Source organism: Antechinus flavipes, chromosome 6 (genome assembly GCF_016432865.1).
Source record: "Antechinus flavipes isolate AdamAnt ecotype Samford, QLD, Australia chromosome 6, AdamAnt_v2, whole genome shotgun sequence".
Taxonomy (NCBI): Eukaryota; Metazoa; Chordata; class Mammalia; order Dasyuromorphia; family Dasyuridae; genus Antechinus; species Antechinus flavipes.
Genome location: NC_067403.1, coordinates 202367450 through 202387015, shown reverse-complemented (window position 1 = coordinate 202387015; position 19566 = coordinate 202367450). Strand labels below are relative to the sequence as shown.

Sequence of the window (19566 nt, the reverse complement as noted above, 5' to 3'; positions counted from 1 at the left end):
CTTATAAAGAAATGAAATGTTTTCTGAGGCGATCTTTTCTTCTATGAAGTGGAAGAAGATACTAGGAGATCAGACACTACCTTTTCCCAAGAAAAAGTGGGGTAGTTTTGTTTGTGAATGTAGCCCCTCCTCTGTCATGGGGTTGGAAGTACAGCCCCAGAATTCTAGAGTGGACTAAGTTTACCCGCCTGCCTTTATGCTGAGTCTGTGCTATCCTGCCAATCCATCTGCCTCGTAACTGATGCAGTAGGTGATAGAGGCCACTGGAGGGGGCAGGGACAGAAGAGCTGGTTACTTTGGTTCCCTTGCCTCCCTGCTGCCTCCATCAAAGGGAAGGACCATGGAGATGTTAATTTCCCTTCCTATTGTTGCCTTCAGAACTTTTTGGAAAATCCCAAAAATAACCAGATTTTAGATTTTATCAGGAAGAATAGTATCAGATTTTGCAAGTTCATTTTTGAATCACAAATAGTGTAACCAAATAATAATAACTGATATTTCTGTGGGACTTTGAAGTTTGTAAAGCACGTTACACGTTCTCTCCTTTGACCCTACTCCAATATGTTACAGATATAGGATTGATGATAACATCAAAAGCTAATACTGATATGGTGCTTGCCATGTTCTAGACACTGTGCTAAGCACATTGCAATTATTACTTCTCTTGATCTTCACAACAATCCTGAGAAGTAGGTGCAGTTATTATACTTTTTTGCCACTTCCTTTTTCAATTCATTTTACAGATGAGGAAACTGAGGCAAAACTATTAGTGACTTGCCCAGAATCATATGACTAATAAGTATCTGAAGTTACATTGGAACTTGGGTCTTCCCCACTCCAGGTCCAGCACTCTATTAATTGCACCATCTTGCTGCCTCCAATATTAGTGTGTTCCTAAAACTTATGTTAAAAGAACTTTTAACAGTTTGTAAAGATTCCACCACTTATAGTTTTGGAGCCTGGACTAAGAGGTTTGAAAGTGACTTGCCCAGAGTCTTAAGTTTGCATCAGAGGCAGGATTGGAATCCAGGTCCTTCTGTGCTATGCCATATCAGCTAATTTGGGAATATGGTATGAAAAAGAAGTATAATGTGGAAAGGTTGAAGACTATTACAAGTGTTTAACCTCTCAGCCACCATTCCCTCTCCTGTAAATTACAAATAAAGAGTGATGATAATAACACATCCCCTTTGTGAGAGCCAAATGAGATCATGTAATTATGCCGATTAACATCTATAAAGTGCTTAAGTTTGCCAAATGCTTCATTTGAGCCTGACAAACAGCTGTGAGATGGGGGCCATTAGCATCAGCAATTTACTGGAGATTCACTTGCCTGAGGTCACACAACTAGTAATAGACCTGCTATGTAACAGCTCTTGGTCTTTCCCAATGGATAAAGTGCCTGTTAGAGCAGTATTTGTAACTGTGCACAGGGTTAACCATATGTGCTCCACCATTTTTAGAAACTTAGACAGCAACTTACCTTTAATCATGGAGCTGGTGAGAAGAAGTAGAATTTTAACTCTTCGGCAGTCAGAGAAGCTGGGTTCAAATCTCATCTCTGATACCACCCGAATAACTTGGGACAAATAGCTAACCTCCGTGCACCTCAGGTTCCTTATCTGTAAAATGAAGTAGTCAAACTGGATAATTTCTAAGGACCCTCCACCTGAGTATCTGTGAACTTGGGGTGGATGCCAGATCTTCCTGATTCCTAAGCCACACGAAAAAGGTATCTGAATGGGAAGCTCTGGGCTGACTAATCATGTGCATCAGAGCCTGGTAGAAGGTGCCAGTTATATTGTTAGTAGGTTTAGAAGGAGAGTTCTTAATCTGAGTTCTGGGGAGTTGTGATACATCTAGAAATGTGTGTCCACATTTACATGTGTGCGTAGGTGTTACATACAAGTACACATTTATACCTATAACAAATGATATTTATTTGTTATATTTATTAATACGGACAGTTAAGGAGACACAGTAGAGTGCTAAGTCTAGATCAGGAAGACTTATCTTCCTGAGTTAAAATCTAACCTTGGGCACTTGTTAACAATATGGCCCTGAGTAAGCCCCTTAACCCTGTTTTGCCTCAGTTTCTTCATCTACAAAATAAGCTAGAGAAGGAATCTCTGCCAAGAGTGACCTAGATGGTGTCATTTTAATTTTATTTTCAATTCCAAATTCCTTTTCTTATCCATTGCAAAGAATTTTTTAAAAAGAATTTAAAATTTGTTTATTTAGATCAGGGCTTCTTAAATTTTTTCCACTCATGATCCCCCCACCCCTTTTTAAAATTTATTTTATTGAAAAAAAAGTAAAAAAAAGAGAAAAGCAAAATATAACAAAACAAAAGAGAACATTCTCATGTACTTAGCAGAACATGAGGGAGGATTCAAAACATATAATAACAAATTACCAGATCAAGAAAGTATATATATTGGTGGGAGAAATTATATTCATGAATTTTCTTCTTTGCTTCATTTTTTCATTTACTTCATTTATATTCATTTTTTTCTTTGCTTTTTTGTAAATTGTTCTTTGGTTCTCTGCTGCACACCTTATTTTATTCTTTTTTCTCCATTTCATCCCCCACCACTATCCCCAAGCAAGCTACATAGATAGATAGATATAGATACATACACACATGATCATGATCCCTTTCATAAATTTCACAACTCTCACATTTAGTTACAAGACTCCATATGGGGTCATGAACCAATTTAAGAAGTTGAGATTTAGATAACTTTTAATAGAATGAGTTTCTTTTTTTACCCTATGTACCTATATTCATTTAAAAACATTATTCCTGGGGAGCAGTCCATCAGCTCCCCTAGACTGACAGACATATATAACCAAAAAAAAAAAAGATTCAGAGTTCCTGATTTTGAAAGGAAAATTGAAAAGTACCGGATAAGTTCATAGTGAGTGACATTCAAGGAATCTTCTTTGGCTTCATTTCCCCCCTTTGTTCTTTTTGCTGTGAGATGAAAGTACATCTAAACTAGCAGGCTTTAAAGATATTTTCAGGGAGTATGCAACTCCCATAAAGGACTGACTGATTCATTAAGTACAAATTTAGTGGATTTTGATTTTTTTCCCCCAAAGAAATTTCAATAACTCTACCCAACTGGCTCAATCTTCTGGCCATTTTCCCAGGCTCATCTTTGTCTGGACCTACCCAAGCGTGGGAGTCCTCTAAAGGTTCTATCCTTACTCAATCTTCACCCATCTCTCCACACTCAAAAAATCTCATTCTCTCCACAAGATTCAATTATCACCTCTAGGCAGGTAATTCTCAAATCTCTATGTCCATCTCCCATCTCTCTCCAGTGCTGTAGATTACTAATGCAGAAACCTTGCCCTATTATTCCCCTTCTCAAAAACTTTCAGTAGTTTTCTGTAGCCTGTAGGATAGCCTATAAACTCTTCCACCTAGCATTTCATTTTAAGATCCTCTGCGATCTGCCTTTAACTTACCTGACCATCTGTACTTGCCTTCACACATTCTACATTCCAGCCAGACCTTACCATCTGTTCTCCCTCTGCTCCATGCCTGAATCGCACTTTCTCCTCATTTCTGCGGCCGAAATCCTCTTCCTTCAAAGTCAGGGATATTGATCTCCAAGAAACCTCTGGTACCTTATGTTAGAAGTCAGCTCTCTCACTTTTGATATCTAGCATTTTACATCTTTTCTTTTCCCTTAGTACATTCTTTCTTATTTCAAATGCGTTAACACAGTATAGAGAGAGCTGTGTTAATGTCCCGCTAGAATACATTACCGGAGGTGTGATCCTGGGCACATCACTTAACCTCAGTGCCCTAGGAAACTCACTAGGTTACAGATAAGGTGCCAACCTTCATTAATAGAGGGAGTTCCCTGTGCCAACAAAATCACAGGTCTAGTTCCCGACTTATACTTATTTCCATACATGTGGACAATTTTTTCACATTTTCCTTATTAGATTGTAAGCTCCCTGAGGACAGAAAACATCCCCTTTCTTCTTCTTATCCTCAAGAACAGTTTGCACAGATCAGTCATTTAGAGTTTGTGGAATTCCCCTGATTAGAACACTTTGAAGGCAGGTTCATCTATGGCAAGTTCCTAGAGATTATTTAACTAAACAGAACTAAGACTGTGGCCACAGAACATTTTCTCTGTGTTGCTCTAAGTCCAGGGAAGGAAGGAGGGAGAGGCAGTTACCAGAGTCCTAGCAGTTTACGGGACTCCCTGTCTGCTTGCCTTCTGAGAGAATCCCACTCAATCTGGTCTGCACATGCATGAGGCAGTCCTCTCACATATGCTGAAGGCATGGTTCAGCCATGAGACAGCAGCCCCAGCAAGACAATGCAGACAAAGTAGCATCCAAAGTCAGAGGCAGCAAGCGCAGTTCTAGAAGGAAGCCTTCAACAAACTTCTTATCTTCCTCTTTCGCATCCTCCATTGCTTTGCTAACTGGCTTCTGAATTTCATTTATGAAGCAAAATTGGTCATTTAAAATTCTGAGTCCGTGGAACAAGCATTGTGATTCTCCATGGCTGAGGGCAATATGGCACCATGGCTGGTGTCTGGACTTTTGAGTCATAGAGAGCTAATTTCACATCCTGGTTCTGACATAACCTATCCCAGTCTCAGTTTCTCTTTCATAGAATGGATATATTAATAACACCTACCTCACAGGATCATTATGAAAATCAAATAAAATAACCTATGAAAGGTACTTTGCAAACTTTGTATAAATAAATATTAACTATTTTTATTATTAGTTTTTTTCTGATTTCTATTGATTTTGTTGTTACTCAATCATCATGTCTAATTCTTCGTGACTTCATGGGCCATAGCATTCCAGGCTTTTCTACCTTCTACTATCTCTCAAAGTCTTATGTTCATATCTTCATTTCATCCTCTGCCATTTCCTTTTCCTTTTGTCTTCAGTGTTTCCCAACAACAGATTCTTTTCATTATGTGACCAAAGTATTAAAGCTTCAACTTCAGCATTTGACCTTCCAATTAATACCCTGAATTAATTTCTTTAAATATTGACTAATAGGATTTCCAAGCTGTGTAAGGGATTCATCAATTCTGTGGCTCCCAGCTTTCCTCATAATCACTCTCACAGCCATATATTGCTTGAAAAAACCATACCTTTGACTATATGGATCTTTGTCATGAAGTTGATGTCTTCATTTTTTAGTATCCTGTCCAAATTTACCCTAGCTTTCCCTCCAAGTAAGTAAGCATCTTTTAATTCCATGACTATAATCAGTGTCTCCAGTGATCTTTGATCCCAAGAATATAAAATCTGACATGGCTTCCATTTCCTCTCCTACTTTTGCCAGGAAGTGATGGGACCAGTTGCCAAGGTTTTGTTTTGATTTTTTGATTGTTATACTTCAAACAAATTTTAAACTCTAGTCTTTTACCTTCATCAAGAGGCTTCTTAATTCTATTAATTCTTTCTATTATTACTTTACCTGTAAAATGAACCTAATACATGTAATATCTCATAGTTTTGAACCCGAGATGCTTTTCAAACTTTAAAGGACTATAGCAATGCAAATTATTATTATTCCTATTTTTTCTGAGGAAACATATTAGCAGGATAATGGGCAGTCATGATAATGGAAGTTGTTTTTCCTTCTTCCCTCTTGCTCCCGTCTCCTCATCATATTCATTCAGGTTTCCCCTGGGAACAGAAGAGGCTGTGATAAGGGTGCTTTAGTCACATACGGATGTTTAGCCATTTATAACTTGTTCACTGTTAGAAGGGGTCAAAGCTCAAGGCGGAGAGTTGAGTTCAGAACCCAGGTGATAGGTCAAAAGAAAAACATGTGACGCACAAGAATTCCTCCGTCAACAATTCTGGACGATAAGATGCTGACTCAGGGCAAAAGCAGCTGCCACTGTCCAGACCTGGTACTTCTGGAGGCAGGAAGAATGGTCAGAACCCAACCCTGTTCTACATTTTTTAACTGGGCCCAGAAAGTGCTTGGACCCCACCATTCAGTACGGTAGGTTTCTCACTTTCTGGGTTAGAGAATCCCTTCAGATTGACTTTTTTGGGGGAAAGCAAACTAATCCATCTTTTGCCTCAATTCTTACCTAGCCTTAATCACTGAGTGGGTGGTACCTTAAATAAAAAGATCTGGGAAAAACCTTACTTTTAAAGGCCACTGCATCTGGGACCATTTCTAGTTATCCTGACTTCTGTCGTGTCGCTGGACCTAGGAGGAAAGAGTGAGGCTGATGATTTTGCACTGCTCTGCCTGACTTAAATCCAATTTACTTACAAGACAAAATATCACCCTCCTGATACTATTGGTTCTCTTATGAGAATGAAGGACAAACAAGTTAGAGAAAAACAAGACAGAAAAGCCCACCTGGGGACAGGGAATGGGCATAAAGTAAACGCCTATGGTGAAGACTCATTCACACATACTCAGGAAGGAGAATTGTTTAGTAATTCAATGAAATCCAGCTTCATATATTGACCAGGAAACTGTGCCTACTAGGTTCTAACAAGGGATATGCAAAAGGGATTGATTATTCTTTGTATGGAAATTAAAAGGAAAAATACAGGGAACACTCCACTCTTGAGTCAGAATTATGACATGAAGGAAAAGTGGTTCCTGGCCAGTGGATTTTCTGTGTCAATGCTAGAATAGCTATCTTTGGATCAGACCTGCTTCCAGGTCATCTTTTCTCAAACTCCATAAATAAGAGCTATGTTCTTCACTGCTCAAACATCAGGTTATAAAAAGCTTGAAGTGGTCTACAGACCAGAGACTATATTACCTTTTTAACAGTAAAATATACCACTTCTCCTTAAAACTTTCTCCAGCTGCAGAATAGGTAGTGTGGGGCAACTGGGGTTTTGTTTTAGGGTGTAAAATATTAAAGGTGTTGACAGTTTCCATCCTGGGGCTCTCCGTTTCACTCCTCATCTGTAGCAGCCATGGGTTCCATTCCACACACCCTTAGCTTAGCATAGTACCTGCCATACAGTACATACTGTACATAGGAATGCCTGGAAATATTGCAAGTTTGGTTCCAGACTACTGCCAAAAAAGCAAATATGGCAGTAAAGCAAGTCATATGAATCTGGGGGTTTTCCAGTACATATAAAACTTTTTGTTTATACTATATTATAGTCTATTAAATATATGTCTTTAAAAATCTACATAACTTAACTTTAAAATAGTGTATTACTAACAAACTTGCTATCATCTGAGCCTTCGGTGATTTATAATCTTTTTGCTGATTGGAAGGTCTCATCATGATGTTGGTGGCTACTGACCAGGTTTGCTAAAAAGTTAGGCTGGCTGTGGCAATTTCTAAAAATAACACAATGGTGAAGTTTGCCATGGAATTGACTTCCTTTCACTTGAACACTTAGAACTCATTGCAACGTAATTGATTAGCTTAGTTTCTATATTGTTATATCTCAGGGAATAGGGAACTCTGAGGAGAGTGAATCAGAAATATAATGCCCTCAATGGTACAGTCAGAACATACAATATTTATTAAATGCATTTACCAGTCTCATGGGCATAATTCATGATGCCCCCAAACAATCACAATATTAATATCACAGGTCGCTACAACATATATAATAAAAGAAAAAACATTGGAATATTGCAAGGATTACCAAAGTGTGATACAGAGATATGATATAACATGGATAATAATGAAAAAAGTTTGGGATATTGCAAGGATCATCAAAATGCGATATGGAGACATGATTAAAGCACCCCACAGCGCTGTATGATGCCAATAGACTTTCTTGGAGCAGAATTGACACAAACCTTTAATTTGAAAAACAGACAAAACACAAGATAAATACAAAGCACTAAAGTGAAACACTGTAAAGTGAGATGGGCTTGTAAATGCATATTACTTCCTTTCCTCAGACCCATCTCCACAGTACTCCTTCAATGTACAGGCCTTGTATTGTCCTGGGGCCTAATTCTTCCTCCTGCTGCCCAACCTGCCAGGTCAACCCTTCCCTCACTAAGTTTTCACTTTTGGCAAAGAGAGTTAATCAGCAAACAGCAGTTTACTGTAGAAACAGTTAAATTCCTACTACATTATACTGCCAATGCAGGGGGTTGTGGAATAAACAAAACCACGCAGTCCTCCAAGAGCTTAAAATCTATCAGGAAAAGCAACATACTCAATTATAAATCTATTCAAAATAGATGTGAAAAAAAATTTTTTTAAGTTAAGTAAAACTGGTAATAGTAATTATTACTAATTTCACTAATAACTCTATAATTTTGTGTCAGAAAAGAAGTTGTGTTTTCGGGCTTATTTACCTGAAATTATTATTTGCCTAAATTCTAATGCCTTTTAGTGTTTTTCTTTATGTTATTGTAAAAGTATATGTTCTCTTTCTGCTTTTTTCACTCAGAAAGACTTCATACAAGTCTTCCACATTCAGGTCTTCCCATTCAGTTTCAAAATTCAAAGGTTTCCGGTAAAAGGAGATCTTTAAAGTGAATCTTGAAGGAATAGGTGGATTCTAAGATGTTTGAGGAACAGGAGTTATTCCCTCTGAGTCTTGGGGAAGGAAAGGTAGCATCATGAAGCCTCATCATGTCCCCACACCTTGTCCTTCTCCCTGTCCCCATCCCTCAGCCTCCTTCTCTCTCCCACTCTTACCACTCTTTGACAATCAGTAGTCCACAGCCAGGAAGGGAGTTTAGGGCGGGATGTATGAAAAGAGATCCCACCTGGTCTAGCAACTGTTCTTTGGTTGGTCCAAATCACTGCTCTCCACCAATCAAATGGCATAGTGCATGATTTGCTTTAGTTGCTTAGCAACCATTTTCTGATTGGTTGGAGAAACCACTCAGGGATATTAGAGCTAAGGATCAGGTGAATTAAGGTTTTGTTACAGTGTTACTTTTTAAATTGATACATTTTATTTTCACCAACAACATTAATTAATAAGTAAGCATTATACTTTTTAAAAAGTTAAGTAAAAACTCTGATCATAGTGATTACTTTTCATTTTTGTATCATCATTTGTATCAGCAGAAGTTAATGTTTTCAGAGTCATTCAACTGAAGCTATTATTTACCTGAATTCTGTTGTCTTAGTGTTTTCTTCATTTACATGATTGTGCACAGTGTATATTTCTTTTCTGCTTTCTTCACTCAGGATGACTTCATACAGGTCTTCCCATTCAATCTCATTTCTTCATAAATCTCAATCAACTAATTAACAAGCACTTATTAGGCACCTGTCATAGCAAAGACACAGTCACTGACCCCCAGGAACTTATATTCTTTGAAAGGAAAACATACTCATATATAAACATATACAATATGAACATAAGATAATATTGGAAGAGAAATAATTATACCTCGGGGATCAGGTGAAAGAGGAAAGGTTTACCTGAGCTTTGAAGAAAATTATTGGTGACAATCCATTACATCCATCAACTGCATTTAGTTTTGACATCCCCAGACTGACGTTTATATAATTTGCTTCCAGTTCTTTTCTACTAAATAAAAATGGGGGTGTAGATAATTTGAATATATTCAGAATCTTTTTTCATTGACCTCAAGTTATAACATTAGCAGTGTGCTTGCTGGCTCAGAGAGTGGGAACCATTTAATGTTCTCTCTCAAACAATTCCACTTCCTTTTTTTTTTGGCATGAATTACTGTAGAACTAACTCTCAGTGTAGAAATTCCCTCCACTGATTTTCAGTATTATCTCACTTGGGACTCCATTTGGAGTTTTCTCTGCAAAAATAGTGTGTGTTTGCCATTTGCTTCTTCAGCTCATTCTACAGATGAGGGAAATGAGGGGAAAAATAAAATGATTTGCTTAGGGTCATACAGTAAGTGTCTGAAGCTGGAAAGGAGTCTTTCTGGCTCCAGGCCTGGCACAGCACTACCTAGCTGTTCTCCAGTGATGGACATTGACAACTCACCTGTTTTTTTCTGTCTAAGAATTGTGTGGGGGTACTGAGAGATTAAGTGACTTATCCCTAGAATATGGGGGAAGGCTTTTCTATTCTTCTCACCAACTGCTGGTCATATATAACATATTGTCACCCATAACAGCTGGACCATTTTTAAACACATCCTTCATCTGTGTGTGTGTGTGTGTCTCTCTCTCTCTCTCTCTTTTCTCCCCCCCCCCCCCCATCTATATATCTGTCTTACCATATCCAACCCTATTTTCAGTTTTCTTCCCTTTGCCAGTGGAATGGATGTGAGGGAAACTTCAATTTTATTTAATTTACATCTCAATTATTAGTGATGAAGAGTCATTTATCACTACAGTGTTGATTGTATTTTGAAGAGACTTTAGAGAAACTTTGTGTGGATGTATGCTTGTGTATGACAGGGGATGCCTGAGCCAGTTAAATTAATTTAGGCAGGAGTAAAATTTCCTGGAAGTGATCATGTGGCTGGCAACAAGGTATAGGAGGAGGAATTCCTCCGATGTTTATGTGTGTCTTTTTTTTATTATTATTATTTAGGCTAGTTTTGTGTAGGCAGGTAGATTGTGTAAGAAAGTTAAAAAAATTTATTAATTGCCTATGTACCTCAGTTGGGCTAAATATTAGGGAAACAAAAAAGAAAAAAAGATAATCCCTGGCCTTTTGGAGCTCAGAATCTAAAAGGAGAAGACTGCACATAAAAAGAAGCTAAACTGTGGCTGTGGTTCATAAACTAGAAACAAACATGAGAGGTGGTGGAAAGTGAGTTCCCCTGGAAAATTCAGAGCCCTCTATTAAGAATAACTTTGCCCTCCAGGGAGAGGGGAAAGGCTGCCAAGTAGTAAATTGGGAGGACTGAGGGATGGAGGGAAACTTTTTAAAACTATTGTTATTTGGTGAGCGTATTCCTTTTTTTTTTTTTTTTTTGCCCCTTGTTGACTTGTCTTCCAGTAACTTGCATCCTACTTTCTTCTCTCCTCTACCCCCACTCTGTAGCTATGGCTTTGTCTCAGACTGATTCTTTCTTTTTAAAGTTAGCTTGTCAGGAAGCCAAGTACCTGAGGGCACTCATTGTAATCAGATCTTAGCTTTGTTATGCTGAAGCTTCTTTATACCAAAGTTGGTTGTGATGGGATTTTACCTGAAATGTAAGAACTGCCTTCTTTTGTCAGACTTTGCCCAGGGCACCTTAAAAGTAATTCTCTATTTTTGCTTCTAAGACCCTGAGGGGCCTAATCTTTAGTAATTGGTTCCTAGTTAGTCATTACAAGCCATCTTTTTGTTAGTATGTAAACTTGATTCTTTTTATGTAGGGGCTGGACTAAGGTGGCTGCTGAACTCCCAATTCTCAAAATTCCATTATTTTATGATCCATAAGATCATAATTTTAAATATTCATAGGAATAGTCTTATCTTCAAAATCCAAGAATCAGTTGACATCTTTATAGTCAGTGCCTGAAAAGAAATTCTTCAGAGCTTTTTCAGTCATGTGCAATTCTCTGTGACCCCATTTGAAATTGGAAGAGATACTGGAGTGGTTTGCCATTTCCTTCTCCAATTTATTTTAGAGATGTGGAAATTGAGGCAAACAAGATTAAGGTCACACTATTTGTAAGTGCTATCTCTAGTACTTAATGTTGTGATTGGCACATAATTTGTATTTAATAAATGTTAGTTGATTGACTATGCTTTTATCTCTCATCTATATATCTATATATTTATTACCTATTTACCTAGAATGAAGAATAACCTAAAATAGTATCTGCTAGTTTAATCACTGTATTTCTTTCTTCTACTGTACTATCAGCATTAGCAGAATTTGGTTCATATTACCGAGCTACTCTGGGTAATTCTGAAAATAACATGGTTATGGGAGCTGGGGAGAGAGAGAAAGTAACACTAAATACGAAAGTTGCCTTCAGACCAGTCAGTGCCGTGATTTTCAGTAGGAAATTTGGTCCCATCAATGAGCTTGCCATTCCCAGAGACAAAACATTTTTTTAAGTTTTTGTTATTGTTCGGTGAAGTCTAACTCTTGGTGACCCCATTTGGAGTTTTCTTAGCAAAGCTACTGGACTGATTTGCCATTTCCTTCTCCAGCTCATTTTACAGATGTGGAAACTGAGACAAACAGGGTTAAGTGACTTGCCTAGAAATTCAAACTCCAGGCCCAGCACTTTGTCCATTCTACCTTAGCATTTGCCTAGGATGTTTTAGAGAGGATTTTGCCACAATTAGCCTCCAGGTCCTTCCAACTCTGAAATTCTGTGGAATGTTTTTATGTTTGTGACACTTCAGTGTCACAATTAGTGTTTGATATGTTCTAAGTAGAGATAAGATTTTTAATTCCTACTAGGACATATTTAAGTCTCTTGTGCATTCTTTTTGCTCCTCAGCTAGTCCCAGTGTGCCCTGTCAAGTTTATATAGGTTCCTCTCCTTTGTGACTGACAAATGCCCCTTATCTCCTTCTTGATGGATGGAGAGAGGGAACCTCAGGATTCATTTCCACTTCTCTCTCCATGTTTCCTAGTTGCCTAGTAATGTCATCCCATAGTTTGGATATCTGAAATTCCCCATTGGTACACCTCACCTTGCCTGCCCTTCCTTAACAAAGATACAGACCTAAGTCAGACCATGTCACCATACTGCTGTACCACCCTACTCAAAAACTTCAGTGACTTCCTGTTACCTCTGGGCATACCTATAAATATAAATATAAAAATAAAATCCTCCCTGGCATTTAACAATGTCTACATCCTGGCCTTTCCTGTCTTTCTAATCTCCTTACCCTTTGCTCTATTTATTCTGTGATCTGGTAGTGTTGGGCTCCCTGCTCCCATCTCTTAGCCTTTTTCATTTGCACTGTCTAGTCCCCTGCCTGAAACCGTCTTCCTTTTCACTGCTTCCTTGATTTCCTTCAAGTTTTGACTACAATTGCACCTCTTGGCAGAAATTCCATCTATTGAAGAGAACTGTCTGCACTCAGAGGACTTGTGGGAACTGAGTATGGATCACAACAAAATATTTTCCTTTTTGTTGTTGTTTGCTTGTATTTTGTTGTCTTCGTCATTTTTTCCCTTTTGATCTGTTTTTTTTTTTTTTTTGTGCGATGATATTTGTGGAAATATATATAGAAGAATTGCACATGTTTAACATAGATTAGATTATTTGCCATCTGGAGAGAGAGAAAAAAATTGGAACACAAGGTTTTGCAAGAGTAAATGTTGAAATTTATATGTATATGTTTTGAAAATAAAAAACTTTTTAAAAAGAAAAATAATAATGCCTAATTTACAAGGTTGTTGTAAGATTCAAATAAGGGTTTGCAAAGTGCTTTATAAACCTTGATGTGCTGTCAAAAAAAAAAATAAGAAATTCCATCTTTGACCCCTTTCCCCCTCTCTGATTATCTCCAATATATCCTATCTATATTTTGTTTTCATGTAATTTCTTCCATTAGAATGTGAACTCCCTTAGGATTCTTTGTTTTGACCTTCATTGTATCTTCGGGACTTAGCACAATGTCCAGTATGTAGTAAGTTCTTCATAAATGCTGATGATAGAGTTCCATAGTTCATCCTGGCAAGAAAAAGAAATTTTATAAATAATGTAAATTGGCAGTTTCACGTGCAATTGCTTTTTTCTGTTTTATTGTGATCATGAAAATGATAATTTGAGTTGATGTCAAGTTCATATTTTTTTAAGTGCAAGAGGAAGGTTTTTGTGGCCCCTAGCCTTTTCCCTTTAGAAGAGAAGTAGGAGATCTCTGAAGACTTGGATTCATAGAAGGACCCAGAAGTTGAGCGGGTCGTTCCAATACAATGCCTTGCATATAGTAGGCATTTAAAGAAATGTTTACTGAAGTAAAATGATTGGACTTGAATTCTCATATGGTGGTTGTTCAGGTATTTACAATACTGTTCAACTGTTCATGATCTCATTTGGAATTTTCTCAGGAAAGATACTAGAGTATTTTATCATTTCCTTCTCCAGCTCCTTTTACAGGTGAAGAAACTGAGGCATAGTTAAGTGATTTGCTCAATTACAAGCTAGTGAGTATCTGAGGCCAGATTTGAACTCGGCTTCTCCTGATTTCAGGGCTGGTGCTCTATCCACTACACCCCCAGCTGCTCCCAGATATGAACGCTTAAAGATAAATCTTGACTCCAGACCCAGCAGTCTGTCCATTATGCCCCCATTGAATTCTGCTCTGCTCTGTGGAGGAAGAGGAACTCAGGAGTACTTTCAAGAGCAGTTAGATGGACAGATGATGATGGTTTCTACTTTTTGTTTTGTTCCACCCCCTTTTTCCTCCTGTCTATGAACTCAGAGATGATGGGGTTCAGATAGAATTCCTTCCTCTTTCGGTACCATGGGGCGTGGATTGAAGGACATAGTCTTCCTCCAGTTCTTTTAGATGTGCTCTGATTTGTTATTGTTCTTGCTAAAATGTTATCCCTGACCTAAATACATTGCTTTAAATGTGACCTAACCAGGACAACACAGGAACTGTCACCTCCCTCATCCTGAATACTTTGCTTCACCTGTCACAGCTTTGAATATCACTAGCCTTAACATCATGTCCCACATCATTGACTCATATTAACTTTGTAATCCATTAACCTCTTCCTCCCTTGATTTTTTTTTTTTTTAACAAAAGGTTGATTTATTCAAGGGAAGGGATTACAGACAAAATGAAGGGATGCAATAGATACCAGGTAAATATGAAAGAGAGCTGGGAGAGCATATAGTTAGACTAAGGAAAAAGTCAAGTTTCTCCAGGAGAAAGAAAATACTCCATGAGGTAGGAGAAAGCCATTGTCTGAAGGATTAGACTGACCAGAGTTAGCTAGAATAAGGAGAATAATGCCATTAGAAGGAAGACTCTGAGGAAGAAAGAGTACTTGTAGTGGACTTAGTCCTGAAGAGAACTTAGCCTTGATTTTTTTTCATAGCAAATGATTGGGTAGCTTTACCTCCCCTAATCTGCATTTGTATTGTTTTTTTGGTTTTTTTTGACCTATGAGTAGAATTTTGCATGTAATATTATCTATTAAAACCCATGAACACTTAGGGCCTCCAAAACTTTGCCAGTAGAGTTCAGCTGGTGGCAGTCTTCAGCCAAGTAGAAAGCCCAGTGATGACTATATGCCCATTGTTCAAGAACCAATTATAATCCTCATGAGCTTGGCCACAGAATGATTAATTTTTTTGAAATCCACAATGGTCTACAGAGACTTTGTACTAAGTTATAGGGATGTTGCTGTGTGAGTTCCTGGAAGAAGAGTTGATGTTGCAGATATCTGCATTGATGAAGTTATGAATCTTTGAAATACTGAAGAAATGTTGCTGATTGTCTATCCAAGATATTTTTGAGCCCTGAGTCTCTCATTAGAGACCTTGCTCCAAGTTGCCATGAACAGATGTCAACATGGAATCTTAAATACAAATCAGAGACGCTTTGGGGATTTTCTTCTTTCCTTCTGCATGAAACCACAGACTCTTTATGGTATATCTTTGTACTTTCACACGCATATATGGGCACATAAATATACCAAACCTCATACCATACTCATATCAAAGACCATATTCATACATCTTAAATCTTAGGCTACGTGTTGAAGGATCGTAAATGAATGGAAAAAGCTATTGGAAAATAGATCTCAAATGTGGTAGGCATGTGAGAAGTAAGGAAGTAGCTGGAACCCTTTGGAGAGAAGACCCCTCCAAAAAAAAAACTGCACCAGGACTTGAAGTTAGGGTCCTAAGAGGTGCAATGGGGAGAGCGGGAATTGGGTAAAATTGCTTTGGTTTCTGAAAATGGGGAATTTTATCCCCCTCTGACCTTCTCCCCTCAGTCAGGAGCTGTTGCTTCCAGGGAGCTCCATTCAAGTCAATAAAAATGTATTAAGTATTTACCCTATATACAGCCCCTGCTAGGTTCTGCAAAACATAATAACAAAAATTTTTTAATACAGTAATCTTTGCCCTGGAAAAGTTTACTTCCTACCTACCACAAGGATACAAGTACACATAAATATAGATGCAGAATAATTTCCAGGGGGAAAAAATATAAACTATGGCTCATCTGAAAAAGGGAGAGGGAGACCTTGGTGGAGTAGCAAGTGAGTTGTGTTTTAAAGGGAGCTGTGTAATCAAGGAAGTAGAGCTTTAGACAGAATATTTGGGGGGATTCAAAGCTAAATATAGAAACTACTTTTCAAACACGTCCAAATACCTATTGGAATAGGAAACCTGAATGTTTAGAAACCTGTTCTTTGTGGTGTGATGTTGAAATGATTCAATTTAAAGGGGTTGGAGGGGGAGAGTTGTTCAAGAGGGAGGAATCTAAGCATCCTCAAAGCCTGGATAGACAGCAAAGCAGATTCCAATTGGCCACTTCCTTCCCTTAAAAAAGCCTTGTCTGCTTGAGAGTCTCAGGAGACGTCTGAACAGAATTTGAGAATATGTGTCCCATTAAAGCCAGAGAAGAGTTTCTGTGACAATTTCTACTTCAAAGTTGCTGCTGCTCTTAGAAAAAATAGACTTCATCTCATTTCTATGTTCTTAGCCACAAAGGAACCAAGGGACCCTGTTTTTTTATAGCGGGAGGGAGACGGGGAGGATAAGACTGTGTGTGAGAACCAGTAAGTAACCCAAAGAGTATCACTTATTTTTAGCCTTATCCTCAGCCCTAAATAAACTGTGAGAGGCGGGGAGTAGGAAAGTCTGCTGGCAACCACTGAGTCAAACAGAGACAGGAAATCAGGGGTCTTTGGGTAATGAGTTCCAGCCACTCCAGCAACAGAAAGCCAGGGAAGGCTTTTGTGCAAGATCGTTTCTCTGTATGTGCCTAGTTTTTCTTTTTGTTTTTACCCCTCAAAGGGAAGTTCCTGGAATTTTTTTTTTTTTTTAATTAATGATCCAAGTCTTCTTGGCCAGAGAGGTGACATCAGGGAATGTCTCGGCAAGGGGGACTCCTTAAAAGTTAAATAGGGTGGGGGTGGGGTGGCAGTGGGGGATGCTCCAGTGGCCCTGAGTATATATGTGGATATGGAGCAGTTTAGGAAAAGGCGGCTGGCCAGCCAGAGACCAGGGACCTGGGAAAATGCAAAAGCAGCTCTGCATTCCTGAGGCAGGGGGCAGGGGAACAGCAGTCCTTAGAGGAGAAAACTTGGTCTCCGGTCCAAGAAAAAGTGCCTTTTAGACCCAAGAAATAGAATTGCTGACATGGATGCAAAGCATGGATGGTGAGATTGATATTTACAAGCATTTGCCATGGCTGAAGAGGGTAAGTGACTTTTTGCTGTCTTTCGTGTCTCTTTAAAGATGGTTGAGGGAGGTACTTTAGAAAGTTGCAACTGTTCGAGGGGAGAGCATATTTAGAACCTCAAACCTCTGCCATTGCCAAGTTCTTCATAAGAATCTAATTATAGGCATACCTCAAAGGGGGGGGAGTGTGGGGAGGGAGGGGGGAGGAAGTATCAGCTGGCTTTGTCTTTAACAGGGACTTCAGGAAGATGGGGCTATGAGCGACAAGGCAAGAAAATTCTTTTCTCCTTTTTCCTTGTGCCATTGGAGGTTCTTGAGATTGTGAGGTTCTTGTAGTTGTGAGTACCTTAAGATTGTGGCATCTACAATCTCTGGACTTGGAAAGAAAAAAAAAAACACAACTTGCTTCCATGGGGTGTTAAATGCAGAAGAATCTTTTGACTTTTCCTTTGTGTTTGAGTATGGAATGAGAATCACAGCTCTTAATAGTCTGTTAGCTCTTGAATTTCCTAAGGAAAAACTTAGTGTAAGTGGTGCCCTAAACACTTGAGTGTGTGGTTTGGGGAAATTATTTTGTCGTGGGTTTTGTCAAGTGGTCCTTTGTGTTAATGAAAGGACTTGGTTTGGCTGAGAAATGTCCTGCTCTGGTACAGGAGGCTGGGTCTTTCTAAGATTGCAGATTCAGTTCAGTTCAACATACATTAAATGCCCACTGTATGCTTTAGCACTGTGCTGGAGGTGGGTTAGGGTAGAGGTAACAGATATAAAGGGAGAGGTTTAAACCTGCAATAATAGGAATACATTGAATTCTCACATTTTTTAAATTCCTTTAGTGATTTCAGATTAAATGTTTACTGATAGAAAAGAAGAAAAGAAAACTTAATCTTATAAATTCAGAACCAAAAGAAAAAGATTTATTTTGACACTAATTCCAAATGGAAATGCTATTTCCTATTCATAATCCTATTATGAAACAGACAGAATTTAGACCCAGAGAGAGAAAGATTTTTTCTGAGTCTGTGCAGCAAGGTAGTTGAGAACATCTTTTAAAACAAAACACAAAATTCCACATGGAAATGGAGATGAGAGCCAGTGAAGAGGTCAAATCTGGTACTTTATATGGCTGGTTGTGTCCTAGGAACATCTTCCCGAGTTAGATACACTGAGAAGGTCCACATACTCTCCCTGCCTATCCTGAGGAACTTAACTCAGTAACTTTGTTCATACACAAACACAATACTAGTGATCAAGTGTGTTTAGATTCAGCTAAAATCAGGTGATTTGATTGCACTGAGAGAGAAAGGGTTGAATTTAAAGATACAGACCTCAGACCAAATCCCTAAATATCCCTGTCTTTCTGACTCCTGGCCCCACCCCATGAGGACCATATTTTCCAAATCTTAGAGTCAGGACACATTCGCTGACAAAGTGCTTTGCAGCACCCTGTTAAAAGTACATTTTGTTTTTTCCAAATTGGTCTGCTCTGGGATGTCTGGCCTGTTCTGGCCATCTTAGTTCCATTGCCTGCCATCCCCGTTCCTGGCAGCCCTTAGATTGGAGATTGACTTTCAAGGCTTTTGGTCAATATTTACTTCTGCTCAATTTCTTCAGCTGGGAAACTAAACTTAGGGAAGGATTGGAGGAGACCTGAATATGGGGGAAGTCATTTGTAATGAAGGAAAAAAAAATACAGGGAGTATTTGCTCTAGGGTAGAAAGCAGAGTCTCTCTAGGGGGAGAAGAACAGGAAATGGCTGTGTGTAATCTTACACTGGCCAAGACTTAACCTGAGACTCCAGCTGTTTGACTTGAGAGAGGATGCCTTTATAATTCTCATTCTCATTTGAACCAAGGATCTAAGAGTTGGGGAAAACGGGAAGGGGGGAGGGCAGGGGGTGTGTTGGATCACCTGTGAAAGGATTGCCTATTTCCCCCTAGGGAGGAGGTGGTGGTGGTCCATCTCCCTAGAAGTGATTATTGTGCAGTTATGCATAAGGCATCCTTTTCTGATGTTTTTTCCACATTGTAAACTGACACCCTTGTGGAAGCATGGATTTGTCTTCTGGGGCCCCTCATCTGTAAGAAAACCCTGGCTACTAAGCCATAGCACTTGTGAGCTTCAGAGAGAATGGCTGCCTGGACTTAGTATGAAGCTTCTTACAATCCATGATAATATTCATAGGCTACAGACAGAGGTAGCAGAGACCTTATAGAAAAAATAATAATAATGTACAAAAAGCACTGACTCACAAATCAGAGATTATGGTTTCATATTTACCTCTTTTTATTTTCAAAACATACATGGATAATTTTTCAACATTAATCCTTGCAAAATC

At 38.6% G+C, this 19566-nt stretch overlaps 1 protein-coding gene across 13 annotated transcripts in view; it reads left to right on the top strand.

Annotated features, from left to right (window-relative positions):
- PPFIBP2 (PPFIA binding protein 2) overlaps nucleotides 1-19566 on the top strand; it is a 208349-nt gene that overhangs the window by 64262 nt on the left and 124521 nt on the right. The window contains exon 1 of one of the 13 annotated variants that reach the window (XR_007948236.1): nucleotides 5926-6010. The exons of 9 other annotated variants lie outside the window; for them this stretch is intronic. Coding sequence is in view for 1 of the 4 variants with exons in the window: in XM_051965340.1 (XP_051821300.1) it covers nucleotides 17194-17250 (57 nt within the window). In the remaining 3 variants the exon portion in view is untranslated. Of the gene's footprint in view, nucleotides 1-5925; nucleotides 6011-16998; nucleotides 17251-19566 lie in introns of those variants that run through there. 3 more of the 13 variants (XR_007948235.1, XR_007948237.1, XM_051965340.1) reach the window with 3 other exon arrangements.